We start from the raw sequence: 21,899 nt of genomic DNA, 5'->3' as shown, positions 1-21,899 counted from the left end.
GCTCAAGAAAAGGCAAAACGACCAAAAAAAAAATTTTTTTTTCATGGGACAGATATTGAATAATTAGGTAACTTACTCTACTTATTGTTACAGGTAGAATCATAATTTAAAGCATTTTTTTTCCTGTCATTACTATATTCTATATTCTGAGTCTCAGAATTCTAATGTTTATTTATTGCTATTTTTCAGATATAGTTGCTGGAAAAGGAGATAATGGAGAGTCAATTTATGGACCAACATTTGAAGGTATGTATCTTTAAATTTTTTCAGTCATATTTTAATTGATTATTCAAATTTAACAGTACTGGACAATTTCACAACCCCAAATAAGATAGTGTTTGTGCTAATACGTTACAAGTACATATACTAAAGGTGGGAGTTTAAAATGGGTTAGGTGGGAAGGCACTGTAGTCCAGTTCAGAACAGCTTTGTGCATATAATTTTTCACTTGCCTCATTATATTTCTTTAGCATAAGTTCCTAGAATTAAGATTGTAGGGGTAGAAGGCAATTTATATTTTTAAGGTTGTAATCTGCCATGCTCATACTTGGTACCTGGATAATTGTCCTACTAAGACTGCTGTTGGGGGACCTGGGAAGATGGTAGTGGTGGTGGCATCATTTCTGAATTTCTTGAAATCCCACCATCAAAACAGACAAAAAAAAAAAAATGGATAAGAAAACTAAAAGCCCATGGATAACATTTACAACAAAATTTGGTGACAAGGTATCTGCATGAATTCCAGGAGTTCCTGTCCTGGCTCAGTGGTTAACGAAACTGACTAGCATCCACGAGAAGGCGGGTTCGATCCCTGGCCTTGCCCAATGGGTTAAAGATCTGGCCTTGCCATGAACTGTGGTGCAGGTCGCAGACACAGTTCCGATCCCACGTTGCTGTGGCTGTGACTGTGGCCAGCGGCTACAGCTCCGATTGGACCCCTAGCCTGGGAAGCTCCATATGCCGCAGGTGCGGCCCTAGAAAAGACCAAAAAAAAAAAAAAAAAGTAAAAGGCAGGAGTTCCTGCTGTGGCTCAGCAGTAACAAACCCAACTAGTATCCATGAGGTCGCAGGTTCGATCCCTGGCCTCACTCAGTGGGTTAAAGAGTTGGCATTGCTGTGAGCTGTGCTGGAGGTCGTAGCTGTAGCTACAATTCAACTCCTAGACTTGTGGGAACTTCCATATGCCATGGGTATGGCCCTAAAAAGCAAAAAAAAAAAAAAAAAAGTAGAAGGCAGAGGAGGAAATTTTTTTTAAAACCAAAAAGAGATAAAAAGGATTTATAAGAAAGTGATAAATATTAAAGATAGAGAAGATCTGGCATACGAATGATAAGTATCCCTAAGGAATTAAATCAATGCAAGGAAATGGAACAAATACTAAGAACTATAACTAAAGAAGACTTTACTAAAATAAAAAAGGATTTGATGTCCTATATTTTGTCTTGGGTAGTGATTACGCAACTATACCCAATTGCCAAAATGTATTGAACTGAACATCTAAGATATGTACTTCTTTTTTTTTTTTTGTCTTTTCTAGGGCTGCACCTGTGGCATATGGAGGTTCCCAGGCTGGGGTGCAATCGGAGTTGTAGCCGCTGGCCACAGCCACAGCAACTCGGGATCCAAGCCGCGTCTGCAACCTATACCACAGCTCACGGCAACGCCGGATCTTTAACCCACTGAGGAAGGCCATGGATCGAACCCGCAACCTCATGGTTCCCAGTCGGATTCGTTAACCACTGAGCTACGATGGGAACTCCAGATATATACATTTTATTGCATGTTTATACCTCACGTAAAAAACAGTTGCCTAAAAACTTGAAACTAGGTACTGAAACAGCACACAGCTACCTGACAATACTAAACCATAACAGCAACACCAGACATATTTTACAAACGTTATTAGAAATTAAAGAAAAAGAAAAAAAAATCCTTTGGGCAGGTAGGCAAAAACAGCAAGTGATTTACGAGGGAAAGAAAAGTACATTATCATCATACTCTTATGCCAGAAGAAAATAGAGTAAGGTATTTATGATGTTCAAGGAAATGAAATGTGAGCTGGGGATCTTATATCCAGTCAAACTGAAGTTGATAAAGGGCACACAGAGATATCAACACAGAAAACTTGAGGGAATAGTCTTGCCGCGAGTCCTTGCTAAGGAATCAGTGACTGTAGAATGCGTTTCACACAAACGAATTACAGAGGGACCCTGACAGAAGAACTGTCAGTGAGCATTAATCATGCAGTTACTTAAAGAACTGAAATGCGATGAGGATCAAAGAGTGAGAGTATGACATATGATGATGGTATGCTTAGTCTAACAATTTTAAAAAATGAAAGAAATGGGGATAATATATAGAAAATTCTGAACAGTTTTCAGTAATTTTTACTGGTGATGGTATTAATATTCTGAGATTGTTGTATATATAATGTAGGAAAAAAAAGTAATTGTGAGATATTCTAATTTTATCTTCCTGCATCCTTGAGAATTAGAATCTTCAATGTGGAAAGAGGAGATAACAGATGAAACAGGATAGAGGTTAATAAGTAAAGTATTCCATAGTCCTGAATTTGAATTGGAAATAGGACGTAACACTCAAGAAGTATCATATCTCTGTATCTATATCTATAGTTCTGCCCTCAGGATTTGTCTACAAACAGTGATGAGTCCACTACATATACTCCCAGGAATAGAATGTTGTTTTCAAAAATCATTTCTTGCTTAAAGAAACCAGGGCCTTTGGAACAAATGGCAGACTCCAGTTCTGAGACAGGAAATGACAAAATGAGCCTGGAACCTCGTGTTCAGTCATGCTATCATCAGAGAGCCAAGAGCGCTGTTAAAGATTTACTGGGGTCATGTCAAAGGTCTCAGGAGCCAAAGTGAAGAGTCCCTCACTGGCCAAAGATGAAGTAATATGAATAGTAATTGCAATAGATTGAAACCCAACAAATATTTTAAATCCATGAGTTCATAATGATATTATAAAATAAAGCCTACTTGCTTACCTTTTGGGGGGAATGATAGGAAATGAATTCATTATCTTAAAAACTAATAAATAGAGGGAAAGAATCAAGCATTTATCTTGCCTTTCCTATAGGAACTGTCCAAAATCATAGATAAGGGGAAACATTTCCTTATAAAGTATTCCAATTAATAATGAAAAGGATTAATTGAATATCACCATTTTGCTGCCCTTAATGAAATGATGGATGGAGGCATTAGCTGCCTGGGTATCCACTACCTTCACAGAAATGAGACAGTAGGCACCTTCGGTTGAGAGAACATACTACCAAAGGGAAGAAAGTGAGTCTGATGATTCTGGACCCAGCTGCCAATCTGCAAGAAATACAACCAGTTCTGCTATAATGTGTTCTTAAAAGAGCTCTGTGCTATGTAAAATCACACAATCCAAACCACACAACTTATGGCAAAAACGAGGTTAAAAAAAAAACCTTCTTCAGTGACACATTAAAAAAATAAGACAATAACTTAATAAAAACAGTAACATAGTTTTACATATATTATGTGGTCAAGAAACAGATGAGCAATACGATAAATACAGCACTTTACCCTGAAAACTCCTTGATGTCTGTGGAGGTGGCGTGGGAAGAGCTGCAGCTTGTGAATGATCTTGAAGTGGTGCAAGGAGTGTTTTCTGCAATCGGAGGGAGGCTGTAACTCCAGAGGTGGGTGGATGCGGCGCATACATGGTGAATGTGGTGGCTGGTCTTGTCTGTGTGTTCCCGGTGGCTGGCTCGGCTCTGTTGAGGGCAGATTCTGACATTCACCTGCTGGAGGGAACTACACATTAAAGCAAGGGTGAGATCCATCATGCTCAGGTTGTTCCTTCCCAGATCTATCAATCAAGGGGAAACAATCTGCATCTTTAATGCAAGTACTGGAGCAGAACTGATAGGATGGAGAACAGAGAAATGTGTTGAACTGCATCATGCGGTGGAACTGGCAAACTCTAGCATGGCAGAAATTTGAGAGGCATCCTTAATTCCTGATGAGAGCCCACCATAGGTCTCCACCCCATGGCCATAATCAGATCACTCATAGTCTTGCTGCTTGGAGGCACAGTCCCCAGCACAACTTGGGCCTTCTGTCTAATAGGCTCATCTCCTCTGGACATCCCTGTACCTCCGCCCACCACGACCCCACCCCCATGCTCCCATCCTTAGTTCCTTTGGGGGTTTTAGTCTCCAGCTGAAGGCCTGGCTTCTCTGGTGCCAAGGGAGCCCAGCAGATTTAGGGAAGCTCTGATTTCTCAGTTTGTCTGTCAGTGCAGAATTAGGAATTTAGTAACCAGTTAAGAAAAAAGGAGAGACACTCCAGAAGGAAAGATGAGTGGCTGAAAGAAAGCACAGGGCTAGCTCTCTAGCCTGGGTTTGCACCCTCCTTTCACACCTACCCCCGTGGAATGTTAATACATCAAAAGCCAGACCTTCCTACACATTTCTCTCATTGGGTTGTATTTCCACAAGACGTAGAATTAAAAATCAGAGCTTATCTTTAATAATTATTATAATTATTATATCTTTAATAATAACAATTATAACCACAAAAATCACTTTTATTAAGCTTAACACAAGTGAATTTAAAAGAATGAAATAAATTATATATATAATTAGCTGATTGTTTTATAAATTGATTAATTTTTTTTTCTAAACTTAAGGTCTGTTTTCCCTTTTTTTTTTTTTTTTTTAATCTTTTTAAGGCTGCACCTGTGGCATGTGGAGGTTCCCAGTCTAGGGGTTGAATCAAAGTTGCAGCTGCTGGCCTATGCTACAGCCACAGCAACACAGGATCCAAGCCACGTCTGTGACCTACACCACACTCATGGCAACACCAGATCCTTAATGTACTGAGAGAGGCCAGGGATCAAATTCACGTCCTCATGGATACTAGTAGAGTTTGTTACTGCTGCACCACAACGGGAACTCCTATTTTCCTTTGTTTTTTTAATCACGACTTTTTTTGTCTTCCCAAATCCTGTTAGAAGCTGAATATCATCCCTTTTTTCTCCTTGTATAGTATCTCTAATCCTTGTATAACATCTCTAAATCTTTCCACCCTCAAAGGATTGGTGACTACATGGTTTAGGCTGACTAAAGAAGATTATTTATATGAAAAGCAGAAGACATACAGGATGTATATAACAAGAAAAATACAGTCTCTTAAAAGGAATATATTTTTAAGATACTACATTATTCTTATTACATCAAGTAGACCAATTTCTTAATATTAGCATGTGTCCTAATTCACAGATACAGCACTTAAAATCCATTTGTCTAATTCCTAGTCTTTATTTTTTTGGCCAAGGCTGCAGCATGTGTAAGTTCCCAGGCCAGGGGTTGAACCCATGCCATAGCAGTGACCCAAGCCACTGAAGTGACAATGATGAATCCTTAATCTGGGGCACCACCAGGGAACTCCTAGATCTGCTTGTCTTCAGTTTTTATTTTATTTTTTAGCTTTTTTAGGGCCCCACACGCGGCATATGGAGGTTCCCAGGCTAGGGGTCGAATCAGAGCTACAGCTGCTGGCCTATACCACAGCCACAGCAATGCAGGATCTTTAACCCACTGAGCGAGACCAGGGATCAAACCCGTAACCTCATGGTTCCTAGTCGAATTCGTTTCTACTGCACCATGACAGGAATTCCTCCTTGCCTTTAAATAAAAGTGGACATTAATAAAAAGCAGAGAGCCTAATGCACTGTCAATATTCAATAATACAACTAAAAGTTATACAAAAGTATTTTTTAGAAGAAACAACTGAAGATAAGATGGTCTGGGTAGCTATTTAAGGGGTATTCATATTTTTAACTGTGATATTTAGGTTATACATAGAAACTGTATATGTACATTTAAAAATAATTATAAAGCAACCACCCATATTAACATTCTTGTCAAGAAGGAAAAACTGCCAGCAAGCCTGAAGTACCCTATCTGTCCATCTTCAATGATAACTCCATCTCCCTCTTAGAGGTAACCTCTAACCTGACTTTTTTCTTGATTTTCTTGATAGTTTTACCACCCAATATGAATCCCTAGACAAGACAGTTAAGTTTTGCCTGTTTTGGGACTTTGTATAAATGGACTCATGTGGCAGGCATTCTTTGTATCTTGTTTCTTTCGTTCATCACTGCCTAAGAGATCCATCCATGTTGTCTACAGCTCGAATACTCTCATTTTCACTACTGTTTAATGTTATGAATATGCCCTAAGAATGTATCTATTTAAGTATTGATGAACAGTTGGCTATTTTTAATGTCACATACACAATCAACATGTTTTAAAATAAATGTTTCAAAGACCATTCTGCCTATTTTCTCTTCTACGAGCTTTATGGTTTCAGGTCTTAAATTTAGATCTTTAACCCATTTTGAGTCTATTTTTATATATGGTGTGAGGGAATGTTCTAATCTCATTGTTTTACATGTAAGCTGTTCAGTTTTCCCACACCACATGTTGAAGAGACTGTCTTTTCTCCATTGTATATTCTCGTCTCCTTTGTCGTAGGGTAACTGACCATAAGTGCATGGGCTTATTTCTGGGCTCTTTATTCTGTTCTGTTGATCTGTGTGTCTCTTTTTTGTGCCAGGACCACACTGCTTTGAATACTATGGTTTTGTAGTGTGGTTTGATGTCTGGGAGGGTGGTATCTCCAGCCTTGTCCTTTTTTCTCAAGATTGCTTTGGCAATTTGGAGTCTTTTGTGGATCTGTGTGAATCTTAGGATTATTTGTTCTAGTTCTGTGAAAAATGTCCTAGGTATATTGATAGGGATTGCATTAAATTTGTTGATTGCTTTGGATCTTTGTATCTTGTTTCATAGGCAGAGAAAAGAAATAAAGCAAAAATAAACAAATGGGACCTAATTAAACTTAAAAGCTTTTGCACAGCAAAGGAAACCATAAAAAAAATGAAAACACAATCTATAAAATGAGAGAAAATAGTTGCGAACAATGCAACCAACAAGGGCTTAATCTCCAAAATATACAAACTCATACAACTCAACAGCAAAAAAATAAACAATGCAATTGAAAAATGGGCAGAAGACCTAAATAGACATTTCTCCAAATAAGACATAAGGATGACCAACAGGCACATGAAAAAATGCTCAATATCACTAACCATTAGAGAAATGCAAATCAAAAGTATACCAGTCAGAATGGCTATCATTAATAAGTCTACAAATAACAAATGCTGGAAAAGGTGTGGAGAAAAGGGAACCCTCCTACACTGTTGGTGGCAATGTAAATTGGTACAATCACTATGGAAAACAGGATGGAAGTTCCTTAGAAAACTAAATATAGAACTACCATATGATACAGAAATCCCACTCCTGGGCATATATCCAGACAAAACTTTCATGAAAAAAAAAAAAACAAAAAACAAACTTTCATTGGAAAAAAAAAACAAACAAAACTTTCACACATGCACCCATAAGTTCATCACAGCACTATTCACAATAGCCAAGATGTGGAAACAACCTAAATGTCCATCGACAGATGAATGAATGAAGATGTGGTACATACACACATGAAATACTACTCAGCCATAAAAAAGAACAAAATAATGCCACTTGCAGCAACATGTATGCTACTAGACTAAGTGAAATAAGTCAGAAAGGGAAAGACAAATATCATATGATATCATTTATATGTGGAATCTAAAACATGGCACAGGAGTTCCCATTGTTGCCCAGTGGGTTAAGAACCCAACCAGTATCCATGAAGATGTGGGTTTGATCCCCAGCCTAGCTTAGTGGATTAAGGATCCAGTGTTGCTGAGATCTGTGGAATAGGTCCCAGACACATCTGAGATCCTGTGTTGTTGTGGCTCTAGTATAGGCGGGCAGCTGCAGCTCCAATTCCATCCTTACCCCAGGAACTTCCATATGCCATGGGTGCAGCCCTAAAAAAAAAAAAAAAAAAATACGGCACAGATGAACCTATCTACAGAACAGAAACAGACTCACAGACATGGAGAGCAGACTTGTGGTTGCCAAGGGGCAGGGGAAGGAGTGGGATGGACTGGGACTTTGGGGTTAGCAAATGCAACCTATGACATTCAGAATGGATAAGCCATGAGGTCCTGCTGTATAGCACAGGAATTCCATTTCTGGACATATATCCAGAAAAAACAGAAACACTAATTCAAAAAGATACATGCACCCCAATGTTCACAGCAGCAACTATTTACAATAGCCAAAATACAGAAGGAGTCTAAGTGTCCATCAACAGATGAATGGATAAAGAAGATGTGGCGTGCATACACACACACACACACACACACACACACACACACACACCACACACACACACAGAGGAATATTACTCTGCCATGAAAAAGAATGAAATAATGCCATTTGCAGCAATGTGGATGGATCTAGAGAATATTATGTTTAGTGAAATAAGTCAGAGCAAGACAAATACTGTACACTATCACTTACTTGTGAAATCTAAAAGATTACACAAATGAATGTATATAGCAAAACAGAGACAGATTCACAGAGAAAGCAAACTAGTAGTTACATGGGGGGCAGGAGGAGTGTGGGAAAAGGGCAAGGTAGGGGTATAGGATTAAAAGACACAAACCACTGTGTATTAAATAGATGAACAACAAGGTATACTATATAGTACAGGGAATTATAGCCATTATCTTGTAACAACTTTTTTTTTTTTTTGTCTTTTAGGGCCACACCAGCAGCGTATGGAGGTTCCCAGGGTAGGGGTAGAATCAGAGCTGTAACCACAGCAATGTAGGATTTGAGCCGCGTCTGCAACCTACACCACAGCTCACAGCCAACGCCAGGTCCGTAACCCACTGAGCAAAGCCAGGGATCGAACCTTCGTCCTCCTGGATGCTAGTCAGATTTGTTAACCACTGAGCCATGATGGGATCTCCCTGTATAATTCTTTTTATTTGTTAACCTTACACTGCAAAAAATCATTTTCCACAAAACTTGGTAAACCCATGTAAGGTTTGAGGTTAAAACTGATTTAAAGACTACTAAAAATAAGCATAAATTAATTTCTTTTCATCATCAATATTTAAGGCCACACATGTGCCAGGTGATGTGCCAGGAAGCCCTGGGGGTAAAGTTATAATGAGGCAAAGTCCCTGCCCTGACAGACGGGAAACAATCTGTAAATAGTTACATGGAGTGTTTTAAAGACTACACTAGAGGTCTGCAGAAGATGCTGTGAGTGAAAGGTTTGTCTGTGAAAGCTTTCTCAAAGGACACAGTTTTAGTGACCACACTGGTAGTATGAATAAAATATTACTGCCAAAACAGTACAAGAATGTTTGCTGACTTTCATTCCTTAAAAAAAGGTATGTGGGAGTTCCCGTCGTGGTGCAGTGGTTCACGAATCTGACTAGGAACCATGAGGTTGCGGGTTCGGTCCCTGCCCTTGCTCAGTGGGTTAATGATCCGGCGTTGCCGTGAGCTGTGGTGTAGGTTGCAGACGCGGCTCAGATCCCGCATTGCTGTGGCTCTGGTGTAGGCCGGTGGCTACAGCTCCAATTGGACCCCTAGCCTGGGAACCTCCATATGCCGCGGGAGCGGCCCAAGAAATAGCAAAAAAAAGACCAAAAAAAAAAAGGTATGTGCTTTTTATATTATTAAAGTACTTCCTGTTACATTATTAATTTTCTTAGCACACTTATTCTTAACTGTAATAATGATAAACTGAAGGTACATACTCAAATAGTTCTAATAAGACTTTACAGCTTATCTTTTAACAGCCCAGTGGAGTGAAAGTAATATGAAACAAATAGAATATTTACAACTTGGAATGTATTGATAAGTATGATTGAGAACCCCTGTTACCAAGGCTTCTGTCTGTGCTTTATGTGCTATAATCAAGAAAACAGAAGTATTTTAATGACCAACTGTTTTACTGTCTTTTCTAGATGAAAACTTCTCAATTCCTCATAATAAAAGGGGAGTTCTTGGAATGGTCAACAAAGGCCATCACAGCAATGGATCACAATTCTACATCACACTACAACCCACTCCATATCTAGATAGAAAATATGTGGCTTTTGGGTATGTGCATTTTAAGTTTGTTTATCTAATACTCATATATGTAAAAATGTGGTTCAAAAAAGATTTGGGTAAGTATTGTACAAAGTGTACAGGTAACTAAAAACAAAATTTAAAGCAAAAATAGGAGTTCTCTTGTGGTGCAGCAGGTTAAAGATCCAGCATTGTCACTACAGCGGCTTGGGTCACTGCTATGGCACAGGTTCGATCCCTGGCCTAGGAACTTCTATATGCCGAGGCTGCAGCCACACACATAAAAAAAAAATACAAATAGTACAAACAATTAGAAATAAATACTTCATAAGAAGCTTGCTGTCTTTAAAAAACAGAAACCATTTGGGCACAGCCATTATATGTTCTGTGCATTCCTCTATCCATATGTCCGTCCATCCTATGCATCTTCAGCCTCAGGGATATTGTCAATTCCTAATGACTGTGACTAATACCATAGTTCTTGATAATGTAGACATATTTAGATGCAAAAGTGAGGGGAAGCCATTTAAGTAACTGTCTGTGAACACTGTGAAGAAAGAGATGAAAACTAAGTTACAAGCAACATTTTTTAATTTTTAATCTTTTTAGGGCTGCACACAGCATGTGAAAGTTCCCAGGGTAGGGGTTGAATTGGATCTATAGCTACCAGCCTACACATATGCCACAGCCACAGCCATGACAGATTTGAGCCACATCTTCAACCTATACCACAGCTCACCACAACACCGGATCCTTAACCCACTGAGCAAGGCCAGGGACGGAACCTGAGTCCTCATGGAAACTAGTCAGATTCATTTCTGCTGGGCCACAGTGGGAACTCCAGTAACCTTTTTAAAATTTTTTTTTAACTGAGCAATTTAAAATTTGGAAATATCTCAGATAATAATTACCAGAATGTTATTAGCAAGATGCTTATAGACATGTGGACTGACAATGGATGATGACTGTACTTTTCATCACTCCAGGGTTTCATATCCCTGTTTGATTAAAGTAATGAATGTAAGTTGAAACTTACTTTGTCTTCCTTGAAATGATATATAAAGTGTCAGGACTTTTCTGAATAACTAATAGATTATTCTAGCCATGAACAGGGATAATTACTGACTTTTCATTCCAAGAAAAAATTTCAGGCCAGTGTTAATTTTAAGCACAATTATTCCTCCAGTGTAACGCAGATGGTATTTCCAGGTTGAAAAAGCAGAAAGTATATTTTCATCCAAAGGAGATCTCTTTAAAGCGATGGTTTTAAGAGTTATATAACCTAAAACAATGCTTCGTCCTCCATATTCCCTGGTATTAATAAACTGTATCCTGATTTTGAAAATTCATTCTTCAATTATTTTTTATTTATTTATTTATTTTTGCTTTTCAGGGCCACACCCATAGCATATGGAGGTTCCCATAGGGGTCTAATCAGAGCTGCAGTTGCTGGCATATACCACAGCCACAGTAATGCCAGATCTGAGCCACATCAGTGACCTACACTACAGCTCACAGTATTGCCGGATCATTAACCCACTGAGCAAGGCCAGGGATTGAACCTGCATCCTCATGAATACTAGGCAGGTTCATTACCACTAAGCCACAATGGGAACTCCATTCTTCAATTATTTTTGGAATCCAAATAATTCTCACAATTTCTTAGCTCTTTTAAATACCTTCCTATCATCTTGATGGTAGTATTACTACCCTCAACCACATACTTAGTTGATCCTTTTTTTATCTTTCCAAAACGTACCTTTCTCAGACAAAAAAGTGATTGCTTTAAAACGTTTAGTGCCTCCTTCACCACCTCCATCCCCAGATGCACAGAGCCTAGAGGTCAGAGTGGTCTTCCAGGTCTTTCAGCCTCTGGCCCCACATCTGTGTTCAGCCTGCACAGCCGCCAGCCTCCTGACTCATTCATTCACCCAGCATTTCATTAGGCACCTACCAAATGTTAGTCACTGGGCTCAGTCTTGGGGAAAGAGTGATGAGACACAATTTCCACCCTTTGGGGAGCCTATAGTATATTAGAAAACCCAGCAACTGTGAGGAGTTCCCATTGTGGCTCAGCAGTAATGAACCCAACTAGTATCCATGAGGATTTGGGTTTGATCGTGGCTCCTTTTTCCATGTGATTCATCTTCCTCTAGGGGAATCTCTCTCTCACTGATTCCTTATCGCCAACACACAGGCCTTGGAAGCACTGCTCCTTTTCTATTGTTCTAGCCTAAGTACAATCTCAATTTGCCCCTTAAAGTTCTACATCACAGTCTGGGCTGAAAATACTTAAAGAAGACCTTACAGAACATTAGGGGAGAAAGAAGCAGAAAGGCAACCAGACAACCTGACAAAACGAACTAACTCTTTCAGGGCCACTCTCCTTCCCTGCTGTGGGGCTCTCTGTAGGGGGAGATGCTTTCTATTCCCTATCATCACAGAGCATCCCCAGGTTTGTTTGAGCTTTGGAAGCCCAAACATGGTTAGAAAGATCCAGAGAGATATAGAAATGTTCTCCCTATCTGAGACAGACCCTCCTTCCAAGCCCTAGTCTGGTACATGAACTTGCCTTGTTGTCAGGTGGATGACACTGGAAATGCCCTTCAGGGGAGAATGCATCATGTTGATGGCCTTGCCCAGTGGTTTTATAGGAAAGAATATCAGAATACAAGCCTGTAATATCTCCATTCACACAAACATAGGTAGCAGGTGACATGAGTACTGAAAGTCACGTATAAGTTACCCAAATAGAGAAGGCTAGAAATCAAAATGAGTAAAATCAATTTTAGGAACAGTGAACAGCCTTTGCAGAGAGGCCCTAAGGACTAACAAGAGCATCTTATCTACAAGTCATCTGATTTGAGCTTAGTGCCCAGGGGGAAATGGAGAGAGTGGAGGCTGTGAAGATGAGAGAGCCAGAGCCCAGCTCTCAAAGAGCTGTGGGTGCCATGCTGCTGAGCATGGACCCCCACCTGAAGGGGCTGAGAAGCCATGGATGAATTTTAAATTGGGAGCAACAGGACTGGGTTCTCATTCTGAAAAAACAACAACAACAACAACAACTCTTTTTAGCAGAAATGAAGAACTAATTAGCAAAAGATGAAAATGAAAGTAGTTAAGAGGCAATGGAAAGAGTAGGCCATAAATGAAGTCCTGGTCTAAGGCACTGGCGGTACAGATGAGCAGAGGATAAATGGAAAAATGCACGGGCTACTTGGGAGTTAGATTCGATGAGACTTTATGACTATTGAGATGTTGGTGGTAAGGTCATGGGAAAGCTCTACAGCAGTGGTATCTAACAGATTTTTACCCAGAGATGTAAATGTACTGTGATCTGTGCTGCCCAATATGAAAGCCACTGGCCACATGTGGTCACTGAGCACTTGAAATGTAGCCAGTGCACTTCCTAGGGATTAAGATGGCAGAATAGAAGGACTGGAGCTCAACTTCTCTCCTAAAAACAACAAAATTCACAACTAAAGACTGAGCACTCTTCACCCAAATGGACTGGAAACCTTAAAAAACATATCCTACTCCAGAAGAAAATGAGGAAGACACATCAAGAGGTAGGAGGAGCAATTTTGTGATATAAACAACCCCATACCTCCTGGGTGGGAAGCTAACTGGTTCACAGAGACTCACCTACAGGAGTGAGAGTTCCTAGCCCCACATCAAGCTCTCTCGTGTGGGGATCTGGCAAGGGGAGAAAGAGCCCTGGAGCATCTGGCATTGAAAGCCAGTGGGGCTTGTGCGCAGGAACTCCACGGGACTGGGGGAAATGGAGACCCCATTCTTAAAAGGCGCACACAGACTTTCACGTGCACTGGGTCCCAGGGCAAAGCAAAGTCTCCATAGGAATCTGGGTCAAACCTGACTGCAGTTCTTGGAGGACATCATGGGAAAAAGGGGGTGAACATGGCTTGTTTTGAGAGAAGGACATTGAAATCAAAGCTCTCAGGAATATTCAGCAGCCTACCTTTCTTTGGAGGTGGCCATTTTGAGAAAATCTGGCCCCACCCACAAGTCAGCTCTGAGAAGCCCCAGGGCAAACAACAATCCAGGTGGGATCACAGCCCCACACCCGGCACCCCGGTAAACAGGCTACCTAAAGACCCCTTAGGCACACAGCTGCCTCTAATCCCATCCAGAGACTAAGCCCCATCCACCAGAGGGTTTGACTCAGCTCCACCTATCAATGGGCAGGCATCAGCCCCTCCCATCAGGAAGTCTACAGCAAGCCCCCATACCGACTTCAGCCACAGGGGGGCAGACATCAGAAGTACGAGAGGCTACAGCTCTATTATCTGTAAAAAGGTCACCACACCAAAAACCTATAAAAATGAAAAGACAGAGAACTATAACTCAGATGAGGGAGAGAGGAAAAGCCCCAGAAAAACAGCTAAGCAAGGAGGAGATTTTTAGCCTCCTGGAAAAAGACTTTAGACTGTTGATGCTGAAGATGATGCAAGACATTGGAAATAAACTGGAGGCAAAGATGGATAACTTACAGGAAACATTGAGCAAAAAGATACAAGATATAAAACTTAAACAAGAAGAGATGCATAATACAATAACTGAAATAAAAAATTCACTAGAAGCAGCCAACAGCAGAATACAGGAGGCAGAAGAACGAATAAACAAGGTGGAGGACAGATTAGTGGAAATTACGGATGTGGAACAGAAAAAAGACTGAAAAGAAATGAAAAGAGTCTCAGAAAACTCTGGGACAATGTTAAACGCACCAACATCCATATTACAGGGGTGCCAGAAGAAGAAGAGAGAGAAAGAGATAGAAAAAATATTCCAAGCGATAATAGCCGAAAACTTCCCTAACATGGGGAAGGAATCACTCACTCAAATCCAGGAAACTCAACAAGTACCATATAAAATAAAACCAAGGAGGAACACCCCAAGACATATATTAATCAAACTGATCAAAATTAAAGACAAAGAGAAAATCTTGAAAGCAGCTAGGGAAAAGAAACAAATAACATACAAGGGAACCCCAATAAGGTTATCAGCAGATTTTTCAACAGAAACTCTGCAGGCCAGAAGGGAGTGGCATGATATACTTTACGTGATGAAAGGAAAAAACCTCCAACCAAGATTAACTTTACCCAGCAAGGATCTCATTCAGATTTGAAGGAGAAATCAAAAACTTCACAGATAAGCAAAAGTTAAGACAATTCAGCAACACTAAACCAGCCTTACAACAAATACTAAAGGAACTCCTCTAGGCAGAAAAGAACAAGAGAAGAAGGAAAGGAAAAACAGCAGCAAAAACAAATCCAAAGCAATTAAGAAAATGGCAATAAGAACATACATATCAATAATTACCTTAAATGTTAATGGACTAAATGCCCCAACCAAAAGACATAGACTGGCTGAATGGATATAAAAACAAGACCCATATATATGCTGTCTTCAAGAGACCCATTTCACTTCTAGGGACATATACAAATTGAAAGTGAGAAGATGGAAGAACATATTTCATGCGAACGGGGATCAAAAGAAAGCTGGAGTAGCAGTACTCATATCAGACAAAACAGACTTTAAAATGAAGAATATTTTAAGGGACAAAGAAGGACATTACATAATGATCAAAGGATCAATCCAAGAAGATGATATAACAAATATCTATGCACCCAACATAGGGTAACCAAAATATATAAGGCACCTGCTAACAACCTTAAAAGGACAAATCAACAATAACACAATAACAGTGGGGGCCTTTAACACCCCACGTATAGCAATGGAAAGATCAACCAGACAGAAAATCAATAGGGAAACACAGGCCCTGAATGATGCATTAAACTAGATGGACGTAGTAGATATTTATAGGTATTTCATCAAAAAGCAACAGAATACACATTCTTCTCAAGTGCACATGGAACATTCTCTAAGATTGATCATATCCTGGGCTACAAATCCAACCTTGGTAACTTTAAGAAAACGGAAATCATATCAAGCATCTTTTCCAACCACAATGCTATATGACTGGAAATCAACAAGAAAAAAACTGCAAAAAACACAAACACGTGGAGACTCAACAACATGCAACTAAACAACCAATGGATCACTGAAGAAATTAAAGAGGAAATTAAAAAATACCTAGAAGCAAATGACAACAAAGATACGACACTCCAAAACCTATGGGATGTAGCAAAAGCTGTTCTAAGAGGAAAGTTTATAGCAATACAAGCCCACCTCAGGAAACAAGAAAAAGCTCAAATAAACAAGCTAACTTTACATCTAAAGCAGCTTGAGAGAGAAGAACAGACAAGACCTAAAGTTAGTAGAAGGAAAGAAATCATAAAGATCAGAGCAGAAATCAATGAAATAGAAGCAAAGAAAACCATAAAGATCAATGAAACAAAAAGCTGGTTCTTTGAAAAGATCAACAAAATTGATAAACCCTCAGCCAGACTCATCAAGAAAAAAAGAGAGAGGACTCAAATCAATAAAATTAGAAATGAAAAAGGAGAAGTAACAACGTACATCACAGAAATACAAAGGATCATAAGAGACTACTGTATGCAACCATATGCCAGTAAAACAGAAAACCTAGAAGAAATGGACAAATTCTTAGAAAAGTACAATCTTCCAAGACTAAACCAAGATGAAATAGATAAGATGAATGGCCCCATCACAAGAACTGAAATTGAAACTGTGATTAAAAAACTTCCAACAAACAAAAGTCCAGGACCAGATGGCCTCACAGGCAAATTCTATCAAACACTTAGAGAAGAGCTAACACCTCTCCTTCTGAAACTATTTCAAAAAATTGCAGAGGAAGGGATACTCCCAAACTCATTCAATGAGGCCACCATCACCCTGATACCAAAACCAGACAAAGATTCCACAAAAAAAGAAAACTACAGGCCAATTTCACTGATGAACATCAATGCACAAATCCTCAACAAAATACTAGCAAATCGCATCCAACAATACATTAAAAGGATTGTACACCATGATCAAGTGGGATTTATCCCAGGGATGCAAGGGTTCTTCAATATCTGCAAATCCATCATTGTAATACCCCACCTTAACAAACTGAAGAACACGGAAACAACAGACACAGACACGGAAAAAGCCTTTGACAAAATCCAACACCCATTTCTGATAAAAACCCTTCAGAAAGTGGGCATAATGGGAACCTACCTCAATATGATAAGGGCCATATATGACAAACCCACAGCAAACATCATTCTCAATGGTGAAAAGCTGAAAGAATTCCCACTGAGATCAGGAACAAGACAAGGGTTTCCGCCCTTGCCACTACTCTTCAACATAGTTTTGGAAGTCCTGGCCATGGCAATCAGAGAAGTAAAAGAAATAAAAGGAATCCAAATTGGAAAGGAAGAAGTAAAACTATCACTATTTGCATATGACATGATACTATACCTAGAGGATCCTAAAGACTCTACCAGAAAACTGTTAGAGCTCATCCATGATTTGGCAAAGTTACAGGATACAAAATTAATACACAGAAATCGATGGCATTTCTATATACTAACAATGAAAGAGCAGAAAAAGAAATTAGGGAAGCAATCCTGTTTACCATCCCATCCAAAAGAATAAAATACCTAGGAGTAAACCTACCTAAAGAGACAAAAGACCTGTATTCTGAAAACTATAAGCCACTGATGAAAGAAATCAAAGATGACACAAATAGATGGAACGACATACAATGCCCTTGGATTGGAAGAATTAATATTATCAAAATGACTATACTACTTAAGGCAATATGCAGATTCAATGCAATCCCTATCAAATTACCAAGGACATTTTTTCACAGAACTCAAACAAAATTTTTTTTTCTTGTCTTTTTGCCATTTCTTGGGCTGCTCCCATGGCATACGGAGGTTCCCAGGCTAGGGGTTGAATCGGAGCTGCAGCTACCAGCCTATGCCAGAGCCACAGCAACGCTGGATCTGAGCCGCATCTGCAACCTACACCACAGCTCATGGCAACGCTGGATTGTTAACCCACTGAGCAAGGGCAGGGACCGAACCCGCAACCTCATGGTTCCTAATCGGATTTGTTAACCACTGAGACATGACGGGAACTCCCAAAATATTTTAAAGTTTGTTTGGAAGCACAGAAGACCCAGAATAGCCAAAGACATCCTGAAAAAGAAAAATGGAGGTGGACGAATCAGGCTCCTGGACTTCAGACTATACTACAAAGCAACAGTCATCAAAACTGCATGGTACTGGCACAAAGACAGAAATACAGATCAGTGGAACAGGATAGAAAGCCCAGAATTCAACCCACACACCTACAGCCAACTCATCTATGACAAAGGAGGCAAGGAGATACAATGGAGAAAGGACAGCTTGTTCAATAAGTGGTGCTGGGAAAACCAGAGAGCCACATGGAAAAGAATGAAATTAGAATACTCCCTAACACCATACACAAAAATAAACTCAAAATGGATTAAAGACCTAGATATAAGACCAGACACTATCAAACTCTTAGAGGAAAACATAGGCCAAACACTCTCTGACATAAATGACAGCAACATCTTCTCAGATCCACCTCCTCGAGTAATGACAATAAAAACAAAAATAAACAAATGGGACCTAATCAAACTGAAAAGTTTCTGCACAGCAAAAGAAACGCTAAACTAAACAAAAAGACAACCCACAGAACGGGAAAAGATCTTTGCAAATGAATCAACTGACAAGAGATTCATCTCCAAAATTTATAAACACTTCCTACTGCTCAATACCAACAAAGCAAACAAGCCCATCAAAAAATGGGCAGAAGATCTAAACAGTTCTCCAAAGAAGACATACAGATGGCCAAAAAACACATGAAAAGATGTTCAGCATCACTCATTATTAGAGAGATGCACATCAAAACCACGATGAGGTACCACCTCACACCAGCCAGAATGGCCATCATCAAAAAGTCAACAAACAATAAGTGCTGGAGAGGGTGTGGAGAAAAAGGAACCCTAGTACACTGTTGGTGGGATTGTAAATTGGTGCAACCATTGTGGAAAGCAGTATGGAGATTCCTCAGGAAACGCAAAATAGAACTACCATTTGATCTAGCAATCCCACTCCTGGACATCTATCCAGAGAAAACCACGACTTGCAAAGACACATGTACTCCAATGTTCACTGCAACACTATTCACAATAGCCAAGACATGGAAACAACCTAAATGTCCATCAACAGAGGAGTGGATCAAGAAGATGTGGTAGATATACACAATGGAATATTACTCAGCCATTAAAAGGAAATACCGGCATTTTTAGCAACATGGATGGACCTAGAAATTATCATGCTAAGTGAAATCAGCCATACAATGAGACACCAACATCAAATGCTTTCACTGACATGTGCAATTTGAGAAAAGGACAGACTGAACTTCTTTGCAGAACAGATGCTGACTCACAGACATTGGAAAACTTATGGTCTCTGGAGGAGACAGTTTGGGGGGTGGGGGTATGTGCTTGGGCTGTGGGATGGAAATCCTGTGAAATCAGATTGTTATGATCATTATACAACTATAAATGTGATAAATTCATTTGAGTAATTAAAAAAATAAATTAAATTAAATTTAAAAAAATGTGGCCAGTGCAGCTGAGGAACTGAATTATTTAATTTAATTTAAATATCCACATATGGCTAGTGGCTACCATATTGGGCAGTGAAGATATGGAAGGACTCTTAGGATTTTGGAACTGGTTGGATGATTGGTGCCAGTAACCAAGGTGGAGAAGAGAAGATGGAGGGTATGGGAGAGGAGATCAGGAATTCAAGATGGACAAGTTATGTTTCAAATGGAGGCACTTATATGACAGACAGGTTGCAACTCCTGAGTACCACGAGTAGTTACTCAAGCTAGGCAAGGGCTGGAGATAGGGATTTGGAAGCTGTCAATAGGGCAGCTGAGCTGCAGCCAGGCCAAAGTACCATCCCTCCCAGAACAGCCTCTGGGCTTTGCTATCTTGTTCCTTTATCTCTTCCTTCAGTTGGCCAAAGTCCCATTCAAGGTTTAGGTCAGAAACCCTCCTGACTACCAAAATCAAATTGCTTCTTTGCCCTCTTTGGCACCCTGTGAACAACTTGAAATAGGGACTGGGTCTCACTCATCTTGTGCCCTAACACTCATCACATTGGAGAGGTGCACACAGTAGGTGCTCAATCAGTATCTGTGGAACCAACTTGGAGAATGAGCTTCACATGCTCTCTGGACAGAGCTGATTCTGTCCATTCATCCCCTGTTCTTCATTCTCAGAATGTACCTTTTGCCCTGCTCTGTGCCATGTTTTCTAACTGGGATGGCAAAAATAGAGACCCCCCCCCAAAAGGGATGACTAGACCATGGTCAGTGTCAGCACTGACTGTGTCCCCAGAAATGGAAATCACACCTTCCCCTCAGCCACTGCTTCAACTCAAAACATTGGCAGAGGGCACAATCCTCTGTTTAGGGCCATCTCTCTGGCCCCTGCTGAGCTTTTTTTTGCTGAAAGAACCATCAGAAGTCTAGCACTCAGGGAGTTCTGGTTCATGGACAGTGAATGTCTACAGAGACCCAAACTAGCATGGCATTGGGCTGTCTTATTCACATATTCAGGGGATGGCAAATAGGGGCGACTCTGTGCCAGGCACTGAGCATTAAGCAGAAGCATAGTTCCTTCATGAGAGAATCAGCAATTAATCCAAGAAGCACAGAAACAAATGTCAAATTTAACCCTCATCACACCTATAAAGGAGGTGGGGGACTTGATAAGTGGGAGCAGTGGCATCTGGGAAACTTCCCCCAAGGAAATGATGACTGGGTAAGATCTGAAGGAAGGCGGGACAAAGGGGTAGTGGAAGGCAAGAACAAAGGGGACAGCTGTGGCACATGGGGTGACGGGTGCTGAAATCCAGTCCAGCTAGAGCCGAGAGAGCCTGGGAGCGTGCCGCATGGCAGCCCTCCAGTGAAGTGGGGAGACGTTGGTCTTTATCACGAGGATAATGGGAAATTATTGAAGTGCTATAAGCAGGGAGGTGAGACCATAATTGCATTTTTAAAAGGCCACTCTGATGGCAGTGAGGATAAGATCCCAGAGCAGGTGCGGAGGAACCAAGGCAAAGTGAACAGATAGATCTAGAGCTAGTGCAGATATTTATGACAGATGTTAATTTAATCTGCAGTGAATAGCCTTAACTAAGCTAGACAGGACTCAATTTAGGAATGTAAGCCAAGTGGGAAAATTTATGACTGACTAAAGTTTCCGTCTTTTTTCTCCTATATATAGGCAATTGATTGAAGGAACAGATGTTCTTCAACAACTAGAATTGGTTCCAACAGAGAATGAAAGACCAATACAAAAATGCGTAATTTTAAACAGTGGAGATCTTTATGCCTAATTTTCATATCAGTATTTCTCCAAAATTTATTATTATATATCAGATCAGCTGTTTCTAGATTTAATTAAACAGTGCTTGATAAAATTTAATTTGAAAGCCATGGCAGATGCTGTAGGTTCGCTCACCCAGCACTCAATCGCTCCCCTTCTTCCTTTCTTGCCTCTGCCATAGAGACTATACAAAAGCAAAAGACACAATTTTCCAGCCTCCTCTGCAGCCAGGAGTAGCCATGGGATAATTTCCTAGCCAGTGAGACAGGAGCTGAACAACAGAGGTGTCGGCCCCTACCTTTGGCAGCTGCAGAACCAATACCAGCAACTACCTACGTCTGGCCTAAATCTTACTATGCGGGACAAACAGACATCTGTTTGTTGATTATTTTGTTGGTCTGTAGCCGAAACCTTTCTTAATTTAGCAGCAGCACCTAATGGACTTCGAACCCTACAATGTCTGTACCTACAACAGAATTATGTTGCTGTTTG

At 40.1% G+C, this 21,899-nt stretch overlaps 1 protein-coding gene across 1 annotated transcript in view; it reads left to right on the top strand.

The window, feature by feature from the left end:
* Nucleotides 1-21,513, top strand: part of PPIL6 (peptidylprolyl isomerase like 6) — a 43,293-nt gene extending 21,780 nt beyond the window's left edge. Inside the window, exons 6-8 of the mRNA XM_047762511.1 lie at nucleotides 190-246; nucleotides 9,934-10,069; nucleotides 21,306-21,513. Of these exons, the coding sequence (XP_047618467.1) occupies nucleotides 190-246; nucleotides 9,934-10,069; nucleotides 21,306-21,417 (305 nt within the window). The 3' untranslated portion in view covers nucleotides 21,418-21,513. The remainder of the gene's footprint in view (nucleotides 1-189; nucleotides 247-9,933; nucleotides 10,070-21,305) is intronic.
* The last annotated feature ends 386 nt before the right edge of the window (nucleotides 21,514-21,899 follow it).

This window comes from Phacochoerus africanus, chromosome 2, assembly GCF_016906955.1.
Source record: "Phacochoerus africanus isolate WHEZ1 chromosome 2, ROS_Pafr_v1, whole genome shotgun sequence".
Taxonomy (NCBI): Eukaryota; Metazoa; Chordata; class Mammalia; order Artiodactyla; family Suidae; genus Phacochoerus; species Phacochoerus africanus.
The sequence above is the reverse complement of the archived record's forward strand: the minus strand, read 5'-3'. Positions and strand labels throughout refer to the sequence as shown.